At 48.9% G+C, this 14,095-nt stretch overlaps 1 protein-coding gene across 5 annotated transcripts in view; it reads left to right on the top strand.

The window, feature by feature from the left end:
* Window positions 1–14,095, top strand: part of Astn2 (astrotactin 2) — an 837,958-nt gene that overhangs the window by 591,111 nt on the left and 232,752 nt on the right. For 4 of the 5 annotated variants that reach the window (XM_078048074.1, XM_078048075.1, XM_078048073.1 and 1 more), the window contains 3 exons: window positions 6,237–6,361; window positions 10,311–10,415; window positions 13,801–13,980. In XM_078048074.1, coding sequence (XP_077904200.1) covers window positions 6,237–6,361; window positions 10,311–10,415; window positions 13,801–13,980 — 410 coding nt within the window. Of the gene's footprint in view, window positions 1–6,236; window positions 6,362–10,310; window positions 10,416–11,370; window positions 11,428–13,800; window positions 13,981–14,095 lie in introns of those variants that run through there. The other variant, XM_078048077.1, reaches the window with a different exon arrangement.

Genomic DNA, 14,095 nt, shown 5'->3' with positions numbered 1-14,095 from the left:
CATCCCCCTTTGACCATTTCACATGCTATTCTTTCTGCCTGGACCCTACCCCATCTCCTTTCCTTGCCCTCTCCCTGGCTAATGCCTCCTAACCCTTCAAGGCTCACTTCTAGTCTCCATCAAGTGCTCCCCCTCAGTACTCTTCTGGTCCCTGAACTTCCCCTGTAAACCTTAAACTTTTCCACTCTGACCCATAACCATTTGTTTACAGTCAAGGGTTCAAATATTTTTTTTTGCTACAACTCAATATGCAAAACACTGTCGTCTTCATTTTCTGCAGCAGGCAAGCATGATCATTCCCTCAAGTTTTCATGCCACTAACAGAAAATAAAAAAGTTATTTCTACTTTCCAATTAGGGATATAAACCCTTCTGTGCAGAGTAAACATTTAGTTCATTCGAAGTTGAACTCCCCACCAGCCTGTCTCTCTCTTGTCAAGCTGTCTCCCCACTCCTGTGGGGAGGTGTTTGCTGCACTGAAATCCATTGTGATAAGGAGTTGTAAGTAGTCTTTGAGAGGGGCAGTGGGTAAGAACTCACTACCAAAGTCCAAGGTCACTAGGGGTTACCTGCTGACCTCCTGCACTGTCTCTGTCTCCACGGGAGCAGGGTGCTGTGCTAACAAGTCCTGACAGCTTTACCCCTTTTATGCTGTGGAGACAGGACTTAGGTGCTGACTTTAAGCGCCTTTCCTCGCCTAGTGCTGACTCTCCTGTGAATTTTCATTGGCTTATAGAAGGAAGGGGCTTACAAAATCCCCTAGAAAATGCCCTGATTCTGGGGGAGCAAACCTCAATGCCCGGGATCACCTGCCCCAAGATTTTTCCCACCCTCTTGTTGGTATCGTAAACATTTGTTGACTTCACTTCCTCTCTGGGTGTGTGTAAATGGAGGTGTTTTCACTTCCAAAAGGCCAGAAGAGGGGTTGTTGGGAAGCTTACATCTGAACTCTTCGTCTCTTGACCTTTCTCTTCAGCAATTTCTTGCAGCACTAGTAGCAGAAAGAAGGGTCTTTTTTTTAATGTGTTTCCCTATCTGGTGAGAACTCCCCTGAGGGACACGCTGTGCAGTCTGTACAGTGAAACCAATGATCTGAGTTGGCCAGGCCTGGCTTTTGATATAGAAGGGGACTTTTACTCTCAGCACAGCCTGGCTGGAGGTACTGCACAGGCAGCGCTGACGTGCGAAGCAGTGAGCCCCTTCTTTTCTGGCAGGAATCTGCTCTTCTGCCAAAGGGCTGACCGTGATCACTTCAGTGTGTGGCATGTTACAGACACATGATTTCTGGGGAGTGAGAAATGCATCGTTTTTACATTTTCAAAAATATCATTAACCTTGCACACATTAATGTAGTAAGCATTTGTACACATGTGTGTGTCGTATTACGTGAATGACTGGACAGTCACATAATTTTTGATTGTCCCTTTCCAATGCCTGGCATGTGATAGGAAAGATGGCTGGATGAATGGAAGGAGAAGGGAAGAATGCCTTCAACTAGGATCTGTAATTAAGAGCCACTGTGATCTGGCTCCCCTGGAAGGGCGCAGCTTCAGAGTGGGCTCGCAGGAGCAAGCGTGAGCATCCTTTTACTGTCACTGCCAGACCCTGAAGACCCAGCACCCAGAGGACAGCACCGACTCTAGCTCTGCCTCCCGTAGCCAGGGTTCCCACAGACATTCTGCACTAGCTCCCCCCCCCCCAGTCAGTTCCAGAGGAGGTGGGTGGCTTCCTCAAATCATACAGCCAGGGTGGTAGAGACCAGGTGAGATACAGATCTCTCAACTCCCTGTTTACGAAGGACACCAGATCCCAGCCAAAGTCACACCTCTCACTTGGCCCAAGACTCAGCTCAGTTGAAGATGAGGGATGGGGCACAGTTTCCAAGTGAGGCAGAGACCCTCCTCAGCATTAGGAGTCTGAGGTGATCCATCTGGGAGGCTCTGGGCAGCCTGGGAAGAGCCAGAGAGACAGGCAGCGAGAATGAGCCCTGAGCACTGAACAGCTCTCAGACCACAGCTCCCAGCTTCTCCCAAGTAAGAGAAGGCTGCAGACAGCCTGGCTGATCCAGGGTGATTTACCTCTCAGAAATACCTCAATTTAAATGCTAATTTCCCCAGAACTGAGGGTGATGGCTCTTGCGTGCTGGTTGCTGTATATTAATGTATCCAGAATACTCACACATATTCTTAAGAGGGGGAGGGAGAGAGGGAGTGCCTGGGAAAGGGTGGGGGAGGGTGGGAAAGGCAGCCACATCGTGTTTGCTCTTGTAAGCATGGCTGATAGGAAGGAAGCTGGGCATGGTGGGTGTGTTCTTGTTGGACTGTAGGATTTGCTTGCTTATAGGTGATGTGCAGGTGGTGTTGGAGGTAGAGGCCCCTCAACTCCACACATGGACTCTCCAAGACCCTCTAAGTGATTCATGGGATTCAAGAAAAGAAACTGCCATTATCTAAAAGTAACTCTATATAAATCCTTCGCCCAACTTCTTAAACTAAAGGAGTACCATTTTGCAGATGAAGTTATGAAGGCTGATAGAAATGAAGTGACCCCAACTACAGCCAGAATTTGTTTTCATGTCTGTATGACATCTAAGCCCAGGCCCATTCTACCACCAGATCCTAAGTCCACTTTGGGAATCTATTCACAAACGAGAGAGAAAGGAGACAGGAAAGACATATTCAAACTGGGTAGAATTGGACTGGCATCATGGAAGAAGTGGGTTTTGAACTGAGCCCCTTGTCTCCTCATAGTCCTTACTATACACACACATACATGCACAGGAGATTTGAGAAAGGTAGCAGTTTCTGACCACCTGAGTTCAATCCAGCATCCTGCCAGCTCCCTGGACACCTTCCCCAAGTGGGTGGATTCTCAAGCTGCTGTCTTCCCCCTGAGGTCATGGACTCAGCAGAACTTTCCCAGCAGCTGCTTTTCACAGCTACATTTTGCCTCCCAAAGATCTGATTTATGTGAAGGCCCTGGGCGCCCTCTGCTGGCAGAGGCCCTGCAGGACGAGGCATCACTGAGGCGGCCGGCAAGGGACCCAGGACCTGGGAGACTGTAATATTTACTCAGGGCTTCAACCTCCCCTGCCTTTCTCCCTCCCAGCTGAGTGCACTAGCCAGTAACTCCCTCCCTTCCATCTTCTCCCTCCTCATGTGCTTCCTCAAATCCCTCCCTGCTTCCTGGAAGCTCAGAGGGAAAACCTTCATCCAAGAAGGGGCGCCAGGGCCAGGCCCCTGTCTCCTGTGCTTCCTTCCACCGTTCATTTGGGGTCACATTTTCTTATAGAACAAAAGCGATTTGGCCAGAAAGCAGAGGCATTGGAGGACAGGAAGGTGATCGGAGCCAGGGCAGTATTATCTTCCCTACCCTGCACTTAGAAATAGGAGATTTCCATAGGAGATTTCAAATGGAGACTCCTGGATGGGGAAGTGAAAAAGGGTAGATTTGCCCTCAGAATGTGTTTACCAAATACACTCGGCGTGGAAATCCACAAATATAACTTCATCTTGTGCAACCTCCATTTCCCTGTTGCTTAAATGGAGGGGGGAGTATAATCACACTCAGCTCGTGACGTTGACATAAAGATCCGGGAGGTCACATTGAGCACAGAGCCCTGGTGCAGTCAGGTTGCAATGAACCTGAGGCCTCTTCTCTTAGCAGCAGCCTAACTGGGCTCAGTGCACCCATGGGTGCTATGCCCTTCCTACTTGGACACCCTGTATCTACTGTGGAGAGGACTTTTAGCATCCTGCATCTGAGCAGGATGCAGGAATGTGGACTCTAGGGCTGGATTATCTGAGCCCTCCCACTTCCCAGCTGCACAGCTCTGGGTGTTGATACAACTCCTTTGTGCCTCATTTTTTTAATCCTTAAACTGGGGATCTTCACAGCATCTACTTCATAGGATTGGGTGAAGATTAAATGTAAAATACTTAAACTGCCCCTGGTGCATAATAGGTGCTCAGTAAAGTCATGATTACTCCATTAGGCAGGCTGTGCAGCTTTTTTGATCCCCATTTTCCAGACAAGAACATTGAGTTTGGGGTCCTTTCCTCCAGGTTACTCAGCTAGGAAGCCGGGTGGGCAGAATGGAAACCCAGTGTCCAGAGCCATCACCACCTCCCAACACCTGGTCTCTCCTACCCAGAAAACAAGTGTGTGGGTCTCACAAGGAAGGGACTCTTGCACAGAAGCCCCCAAGCCCATCTAGATCCTGATAATCGGCTCCAGTGACTGAATTTCATGGCTGATTTGTATCTCCCTGGATAGGCTGGGAACATATGGAGGACAAGAAATGAATCCAGTCTCTCTCTGTGTCAGTAGCAGCCAGCCCTCAGCTCCTCCCGAGTACGTGCTCAGAAGGTGCTTCTTAACTGGAGAGGGCCTGGAAAACCCCTCCATCCCACCACACAGCTGAGGAAAGATGGCAAGGGAGGCATGAGGAAATTCGGTTCCTTTAGCTCTGGCTGCTGCTGCATGACACATGGTGGCACTTCCATTACTCAGAAGGCTGTCTTTTCTATTCACATTGCTTTCCATGCCCTCAGACTGGCAGAAAAACCCACGAGCAACCACCTGGGTGGAACCCAGGTTCACATCTAACCACAGGCATAAGCAAGAATGGTTCTACAGATAGACATGCCGCCCACCAAAGAGCTTGCTTAAATGGCTGGTGTAGACCTAGAAACTCACCACGAAGCATAATCATGTCCTGGGCAAGTAGCCCCAGATGGAGCCAGACTGGGTTCCAATGGGGGACCCTTTCAAATATGTCTATTAGCTATCCCTGTTAACTCAGAATCTCATTGTCACTCATATTATTTAAAGATAATAATATCCACCTTGGGGGGGTAGTTCATGTGAAGGTTAAATGATAAAATTTATATTTAATCCTAGCAAATTAGAAGGATGCTGTAAATAATAGAGAGGACAGTGACAAAGACAGTGCTGGTGATGCTGGGGACGCTGCAGATGGTCATAATGTCACCTCCTCTGGACGCAGACGTGGAGAACATGTTCTCTAAACGGATGACTTGGTGATGAGCCTCCAAGGTGCCTGGAGCATGGAGTGGAGAGGTGTAGGACAGACAGGAAGGTGACCCAGGCCACCTGACACTGTCACAGCTGCTTTTGAACAGCCTGAGGTCCGGGCTTCAAAGGCACTGCTTTGGTGTCGCGTATTTTCCTGTTCATCTTTATGATTTTCATTTCAAGGTTGCCCCTTCCAGGTGGCAAAATGAAGTGGTAAACATCCTCCTCCTTTTGTTCTTTTCCTCCCCCTCCCCCTCCCTCTCTAAATTATAATTAGTGTCTCTAACTCGGAGCATCTCTGACTATGAAGTGACCTCCCAAGTTAGATTTAATGCGGACATGCCCTTCATACCGTCCATGCCAACCGGTTATCAGGGTGCCTGCTTGCACACCCCAGTAACAGCAAGCTCCCCAACTCTCTCAGCAGGCTGTTGGGATTGAGCGAGGTCTGTCGTCTAGAGGAATGGAGCCTCCCTGTTCTGCTCTGTCACCCCTGTCCTCTGTTGAGGGCTCATTCCTCCAGGGGTCTGACTTCTGTTTCCTGGGATTAACCCTCAGGACAGGGATGGAGGGAGGCTCCTAAGAGGTTATGGCAGGGGAAGAGCATTAGCCTGGGAATCGGGAGACTGGAGATTGAGTAACCCACGGGTTATCATGAGCAAGTCACTCCCTTCTCCAAGCCTCAGTTTCTCCATGTGTCAAATATCTCTCAGGGCCCTGCCACCTTAACCAACGTCTACTTCTCCAAGCCTTCCTTCCCTAGTCTTGGTCTTCAAACACTCCAGACTCTTTAGTTCTCTCCCATCCTGGTCAACCTTGTAATTGCCTGTGCACAGGACAGTCACCAGCCAACTATGCCGTTTCTAGAGCACCGGAGGATGCCTTCAGCAATGGGCAGCTTTATTCCCTTAAGTGTCTACAACAGCCCTGAAATCTCCGTCTACTTTATCGACAAGGAACCCGAGGTTCCAAGAGATACAATAGCTTGCTGGGACACAGGCCGTCAGTGGTTGGGCCAGGATTTAAACCCTGTCATGAGCTCCGTGTCCTCAGAGCTGGGATTCTGGAAGCCAGAGGGGTCACAGGAAGCCACCCAGCCATGAGTGCTTCTGACCACCAGCCACCTGCCCCCTGGCCCTGCAGCCCCCAGCGGCTGCACTTGCTCCTTCAACGTGGCGGTCTCTCTGCTCCTCTCCGCAGGGAGAACAACTTCATCAAGGACTTCCCGCAGCTGGCCGACGGGCTGTTGGTGATCCCGCTACCGGTGGAGGAGCAGTGCAGGGGCGTCCTCTCCGAGCCCCTCCCGGACCTCCAGCTGCTCACTGGTAAGACACACGTGCCAGAGCTTCCCCAGGTTCCCTGAGTGCACGCCTGGCCTCCAGGTGGTATCAGCAGACCCTGAGGGACCCAGCCAGACCTTCTCCTTCAAGAGGATGGGGTGGGCTCCATTTCTCGGGCTCCACTGCAAGCAACGTAGAATGGGGGGCTTTGCTGAGACCAGGGCTCTGGGCCAGAGCAATCTTCAAGGTCAGGCAGGCGCCTCTCTGAGAATAGGAACGACCTTCAACCATTCTCACTGAGGCCTTTGACGCCGTGTCCATCAAAACCTGTTCCACTCTTCTGGACGATTTTCTGATTTGTGTTTTCTATTACCTTCAGTATTTGTTTTCTAGGCTCCGTTTTAAATCCTTCTAACATGAAATCAGTGTACTATCCCATAAGAGCCCCTGGCTCCTGAAAGCACTGGATTTTGCACATGAACCAACTGGTTTTTGCAGATGAACCAGAGCCATTGAGTGTAATTTCCCCATTTGCCAGATAAGGAATGTAGGCTCAGAAAGGTGAGGACCAGCTGAAGGTGACACAGCATACGGCCAGGACTAGACCCTGATGCCACAGCACCAAGTACTTTGTCCTTTCCACTCCATTCCCAAACCTCTCTCCCCCTGCTTACTGGAAATATGTCTTATGTGAGTTCTCCTGAGGCTTCCCAATTTTTTGCATCATTACAGATTGCCTTTCTACTCCTTCTTGTCTTCCTCTCCTGCTTATATGATGGGGGCTTTCCTAAGCTATTGGGCGGCACCCACTTTGTAAGGAGAATGGTCATCCCAGTAGATAAAGGAGCTCTCTCACGTAGGTGGTACTTGGGCCCCAGGGAAGACCCTGCAATGTGGCTGACTTGGGTTTTGAATCCTCCCTATCACTTGCAAAGCTCTGGGAGACCTTAGGCTAACTTCTGTTGAGCTGTCAGGTAAAAGGCATAGCTAGAGGAGAACGTGCACCTGGGGGCAGGGCCTGCTGGGGGCCCAGGCCTTTTTGTGCATTGTCCCATGTGTAAGTTCTCCAAGGCCACCTGGCTGTCTACAGATATGTCGGGGTTGAGCCTAGTCTTGTTTTATCTTCTATCTTATATCACCTCCCTGACCTGTCCTACTTCAAAGAGGGACCCAGATCCAGACCAAATGAAATCCCAGATGGAAAAGTTCTTGGTAAAATGTGCCTAAAAACTTCTATGCCTTCCTTCATATTTTATTTTTGCTAAGATCATAGAATTTCTGAGCTGACGTGGACTGCCACTTACATTCCATGTTCACTCAGTAAGTGAATCTCCCGTACTGATGAGGAACCAAATCTGCAATATCCCTGCTGAGGGACTGTTCCTCTCTGGATACCCGCAGTGGTGGGCAGCTTACCACCTCTCAGAGCAGACTTCTCCCTCGTTCATGGGGAGGCACTGTGCTCTAATAGAAAGGCCCCTGGAACAATCCTTGACCTTTGTATGTCTTTGGTCAGTTTCCTCCATTTGAGTCTTAGTAACCCTTTCTAAAAAAATGGGCTAAAACAAAAATTTCAGGGTTATGGTGAGAGATGGAGTTTATGCACTTAAACTGCTTGGTTCGCTATGGCTCTCTGGTAGTGGCATACCCTTTTATGATTGTTTTGACTCAGGGATCTTTGCAAGTTTCCTAATAAAGGAACAGTTGAAGTTTAAGAGTCATTATTATTATTATTATTATTATTATTATTATTATTATTTAATGGTCAAGAAAGATTCCTCCCCCACCCCAGAGCTTCATTCCATCCCTATCCCCAAGGACCCCAAGGACCCCAGGACCTGGAGCAGATTAGGTAAGAAGGTAGCCAGAAGTAAGAACCTGGATTGGGTTTATGACCAGGAATGGAAATGAAAGTGTTGTCAGTCAGTCACAGCCAACATGTAATGACTGAGGGGCTTCTATGTGCCAGAGTCTCCTCTAGACTTTACAGATGATGGGAAAATAGTACAGACCACAGCCTTGGCCACAGGAGGCTGACATTCCATTGGAGAATATTCCAGGCTGAAATGGAGGAAGGACCAGGGAGTTAGTAAGGGACGCAGCAATGACCTTGGCCTGTGTCCGAGTCTTTTTGTGCAATCTGTTTTCTCTGCCCTAAGTCAGAAACCCTGTCCTCCCCTCCACACCACCCCACGTTCCCACTCTCCTTTTCTCCCCAGCCTATGCAAAGGAAGGACAGGAGCAGCAGAAGAGATAAACAGAGGACAAATTGATAATCAAGCCACCTTGCTCCAGTGGACATATCTTTGGGATCATGAATATTTTACTTTAAAATGAAAGCCTCTACAAAAATTATATTATTCCTGAAAAGGCTAAGGAGGAAAGAAAAAGTTGCCAATAATGAACAACTTTAATACTGTCGTAATGTCCAGGATGAAATCATTTGTTCCAGTGAGATTCTCATTTTAATCTTGGTATCGAATATCTCTTTAAGTGCCTCCTCACCAGGGGACAAGACAAGAGGATAGGAAATGTGTCTGTTATTTGCAGAGGCATAAGAAAGCATGGAGACATAACAACAATAATAAAAACTGCTGACGTGCCCAGCATTTCTTTTCTAATGCATTTTTCCCCCAGATTATAAAGAAGAGTTTGCAAAGCTTAGGGTAGAAACTTTAGAAAATTGGAAATGAATATAAGACAGAAAGCAAGAATTTTGCACACACCCACTACCAAAAGTTCACCATTTGTTAATATTTTGTTGTGTTTTCTCTTTTTTTATGTGTACCTATATTTCCCAAATGAATTCTATGCAACTTCAGTCCTAGAACCCCTCTATGTGAAAGGAGTCCCATGATCAAAGAAGTGTGCACAGTCCCTTCATGGAGCATGAAATGCATCTATTAAAGGTGCTGAGGAATTCGTTTGTTTAGCCAATATATCTCACTCTTCTTTGAAATGTACATGTCCATGTCAAGAAATGGTGGTCTAGCCAGGTACAGTTGTGCACTCCTGTCATCACAGTGACTTGGGAGGCTGAGGCAGGAGGATTTCGAGTTCAAAGCCAGCCTCTGCAACATAGTGAGGCCCTAAGCAATTCAGTGAGACCCTGTTTCTAAATAAAATATTAAAAAGAGCTGGGTTTGTGGCTCAGTAGATAAGTGCCTCTGGGTTTAATACCTGGTACAAAAAAAAAGTGAGAAAACTCTTCTTTATGTTCTGGGAAAAAATACATTAAAAAAGAAATGCTGGGGGCTGGGGTTGTGGCTTAGTGGTAGAGCACTCACCTAGCATGCACGAGGCACTGGGTTCAATCTTCAGCACCACATAAATGTAAAATAAAGATATTGTGTCCACCTAAAACTAAAAAATATTTTTTAAAAATTTTAAAATTTTAAAAATTTTAAAAATTTGCCTCTGCAAATAACAGAAAAGAAACAGTGGTCTACACAGGAGTCAACCAACATTAAGGCACAGATAATAAAGGTGTTGGGCTTTTCCAGTGGTCTCTGTGCAGCTGCTCAGCTCTGTTACAGTTGGTGCAAGAGCACCAATGGACAGCAGGAAATGAACAGGCTGAAGTTGGCAGAGCCCTGGTCTCCCCTAAGGGACTATCTAGGTTACCAAAGGACTTCCACCTCTGTTACTGTCTTCACAACGTGCCTAAGAGACAAGGTCTGCAGAGACAGCTGCAGGGTCACAGGAGAAACGGAGACACACAGGGATGTCTAGTGTCCCGAGGCAAATTGCCAGTGGAGTTAGGTGGGATGTAGAGCTGACCTGAGATTGCTCTTTAAACGGGAGGAAAGGAACTTTCGAGCAAGAGAGAATAGTAAGATCTGGAGGTGGGTCCCAATTAAATGAACGTCCACTCAAGTCCAAGTCTCTGCTCACTGAAGAGGTGACCATAAACCGAGCCCAGAGCTTGGGGGCGGGCGCTGAATGCGAAGCAGCTGAATTCCAAGCTCACGTGGCATCTTCTTTCTTCCCCCAGGAGATATCAGGTACGATGAGGCCATGGGGTACCCCATGGTGCAGCAGTGGCGTGTCCGCAGCAACCTCTACAGGGTGAAGCTCAGCACCATCACCCTCTCGGCAGGTGAGGAGCGCCGTCGGGGCAGCCAGGGGACTTGGAGTGATTCGACACACGTTCCCAAGGACCTCGGGTGTGCCAAGCCCTGTGCTGGCCCTGGGGATGCCGAAGGAGCTGCCGGGGAGGGCAGGTGGACAATGCCATTGACACACAGCAGTCAGGTCAACACAGTAAAGGACAGCTGTGGGACACAGGAAGCCAGAGAGGCTTCCTGGAGGAAGGGGTGTCTGTGGGTGTGGAAGGATGAACAGGGAGGAGGATAACCAACACTCGTAGTCGTTCGTGTGTGTTCTGGAAGTATTTGAGGCTTGTGGCTTGTACGTTCTCCTCTGGCACCAACGCTTCTCTCTCTGGGCTGATTTTTTTTCCTGTCCCTCTCTCACCCTACCCCACCCCACCAACAGGCACCGCCCACTTTATCTGCATGAACCTTGGCTCCAGCAGAGGGGCAACTTGAACTTCTCAAAATGAGACATCTTTTTTCATGACTGTGATTTTGCCCTTGCTGTTCCCTCTGCCTGGATCCCCTTCCCTGGGGACCCAGATTAAATACTCCGATGCCCGGTCCCCCCTCCCCTTCCCCCAACACCTCCAGGAACCCTCTGTCCTTGAGCCCCTGTGTGGGAGTGCTCACGAGTACTCCATCCCTGAACCATGGACCTGAGACCCGGGTGCAGGGTCTGGGGCTTGTTTATTGCAGTCTCCCCGGAAACTATCACGCAATGAGGTCATTGTTCATCTGTGGGATTCACGGAAGAATTAAACAATAAATCAATCAACACCAGAAAATAAGACACAACTGAAGGACTCGGGAATGATGAGCCCTGGCCTCAGGTTTGCTCCCCTGGATCCTATTTGTAACACTGTCACAGGCTTCTTGTCTGTGTGCCTGCTAATTATCCATGAGTTCTTATCTTTTTAAATTTCTTTCCCTTTTTCAATATCACTTTGTTCACCAGCAAAATGGAAGTCTTTTAATTGGGAATTTGAGGACTTCACCCTCTTGGAAGTACAAATGGTAATTATTGCTGACATCTGTCAAGCACTTTATAATGTTTCATGTCTTGTGACTTACAGCAGTCCTATAAGGAAACGTAATTTATCCTATTTTTCTTCAGCTAAGGAAACTGAAGGTCAGAGAGGTTAAGTATCTAACCCAAGGTTGCACAGCTTGTAAGTGGCAGAACCAGGAGCAGAGCAGGGATTTGAGTGTCTCTTTGTCTGCTTGGATAAAGATCCACAAGGCTTCCCCAAGGTGTTATTTATTACTTAACAGAAACTATCTCATTATTAATACTGCTGTATTAATTACCCAGTCATATGAGTTAACAGGTTGATGGAGAGAGGTTGTTCTAATCAAGCGCCCATTCTTTGGGCCCTGTTTCTGTTTTCCCCACCCCCCCCCCACCTTGCACTTGTGAATATAACTGTGATGTTCCTAATAGAACTACAAAGATGTACCTGCTTTAATTAATCAGTAACGATGCTCCTGGAAGCCCCCTTATAAATCAAAATGTTGGCAAATTGAAGCTCATTTTCAGTGTTGGAGAGGCGCTTGCTCTTTGATGTGGTGCAGAATCCGTTGTTGTTCTTTTAGTGGTTGTGGTTGGGGTTCTTGCTGTCTTCCAGGAAGGCTGTCCGTGTGCCTGGTCGGGGTGGGGTGTAGGGAGCAGGCTGTGCCGAGTCACAGGTCAGTGAGGCGGGGCTTCTGCCTGTTGCAGGGCCCGGAGGGGGTGCTCCTCCCCAAGAGGAAAGGCTTCCTGGAGAGGGGTGACCTCTGGGGCCTCGGAGCATGGGTCTGACCTAGGGAGGAAGCAGGAGGTGACTTCGGGTATGTGAGGGGGTAGGTTTGGGGGTAGTGAGTACCCAGAGGAAGAAAGGCGGGTGGAAATCCCAGCTCACACTTGGGACAGATAAGAAAAGTGAACTGGTTGGTGCAAAAATCCCGTGTTTGTGGCTGCTGGGAGATGACCTGAATGCCCAGATGAGGTCAGTGGGCTTGATCCCATCAGCTTCAGCTCGGGAAGGCTGTGAGCAGGAGATGTAGGAACTCTAGAGGAGGGGTAGTTGGCAGATGCAGGGGATCAGAGAGCCCAAAGGACAGACAGGAGCCTGGGACAAAGTCTGCCTGGTCTTGGGTGCAGTGTCAGCTCCGGCCTCCTTCCCGCCATGTGTGCCAGTGATGCTGGGTTGATGGCGCTGGAGAAGGAATTCGCAGCATTCAAATATTCTCAGAGGATGCAGCCACTGACGTCTGTAGGAAAGTTCAGAGAACACCCGTCCCTGCTTTGGTGGCCCCCCGGGTGCTCTTTGAACTACAGAGCAACATGTTTTGGGGTATCATTTTCTTAGCTCCACATTCCCCTTTCTGAAACTTCCCTAGCAGTTTCGAAACAAGGGGTTCAGCCAGTCTCTAGGTGGCAAGGACTCTCACTAATCAGCCTCCCATTGCTGAGCATCCCTGGCAGGTGGCTTGCTCACGTGCCTGTTGAAGGAGGAAGGAGAGCAGCTGTTACTGAGTGACTGCTGAGCAGGCCCTGTGCCAGGTGCTGAGGACTAAGGACTAAGAAATAGAGCCCCTCTGTGGCGATACAGGGAGAGAGGAGACACTGCTGCATCAGGAGGCCAGGGCAGAGGTCAGGTCCCTGGCCAGAGAAGATGCAGAGCCTGGGTGAATACAGATGCAGAACTCCAGCTGTGGGCAGTTCAGGCCCTGGTTTACTTGGTGCACACACTTGGGAGAGTACACAGAAGTGGGTTTGCACCCAGCTCCTCTAGCTGGAGCATCAAGACAAGTCATTTACAATCTCTGGGGTTTGACATGCTCATCTGCTCAATGGGGGCTGTTATCAAGGATAACAATGTTATGGCAAAGATTAAATTAGATTAAAAGGGTAAATACATCTAATGGTGTGCCTAGAACGCATTCTTTGCTCAATCAATAGACACCAGATTTGACTTTCTGATTGTGACATTAAAGTCACCACTGTGGCCTGGCACCATGGCGCATGCCTGCAATCCCAGCAACTCGGGAGGCTGAGGCAGGAGGATCTCAAGTTCAAAGCCAGCCTCAGCAACTTAGCGAGTCCCTGCTCAGCAACTTAGTGAGCCCTGGGATCCATTCCTGGTACCAAATAAATAAATGAATAAATAAAGTTATGATCATGTAGATGACTGAGTTTTGGCCCTCCTTTTCTGTAGAGTCCCTCTTGAGAGCGCTATGTATGTGAGGGAACGATGTGAATGTTCCGACTGATGCAGCCAGCAAGCTGCCACTGTGGTCAGTAGTAAGGCACCAGATCCAAGCTGGAAAGGGCCCCTGCCATTGTGTCATTTGTGGCCACCTTCCTCTGAAGTCTGACCACCTACACATTGCTGTCCTTCCCGACAGGCTTCACCAATGTCCTCAAGATCCTGACCAAAGAGAGCACTCGGGATGAGCTTCTGTCCTTCATCCAGCACTACGGCTCCCACTACATCGCAGAGGCCCTCTACGGCTCAGAGCTCACCTGCATCATCCACTTCCCAAGCAAGAAGGTCCAGCAGCAGCTGTGGCTCCAGTACCAGAAAGGTAAGCCTGGAGTGCTGGCTGGAGGGGGCAGCTGAGCTGGTGCAGAGGGAAGGTGACTGGGGAGACCACTGAGCTTCCCCACGTCCAAATCTACTACGTAGAAGCTGTGTGTCAC

Source organism: Ictidomys tridecemlineatus, chromosome 4 (assembly GCF_052094955.1).
Source record: "Ictidomys tridecemlineatus isolate mIctTri1 chromosome 4, mIctTri1.hap1, whole genome shotgun sequence".
NCBI classification, from domain to species: Eukaryota; Metazoa; Chordata; class Mammalia; order Rodentia; family Sciuridae; genus Ictidomys; species Ictidomys tridecemlineatus.
The sequence above is the reverse complement of the archived record's forward strand: the minus strand, read 5'-3'. Positions and strand labels throughout refer to the sequence as shown.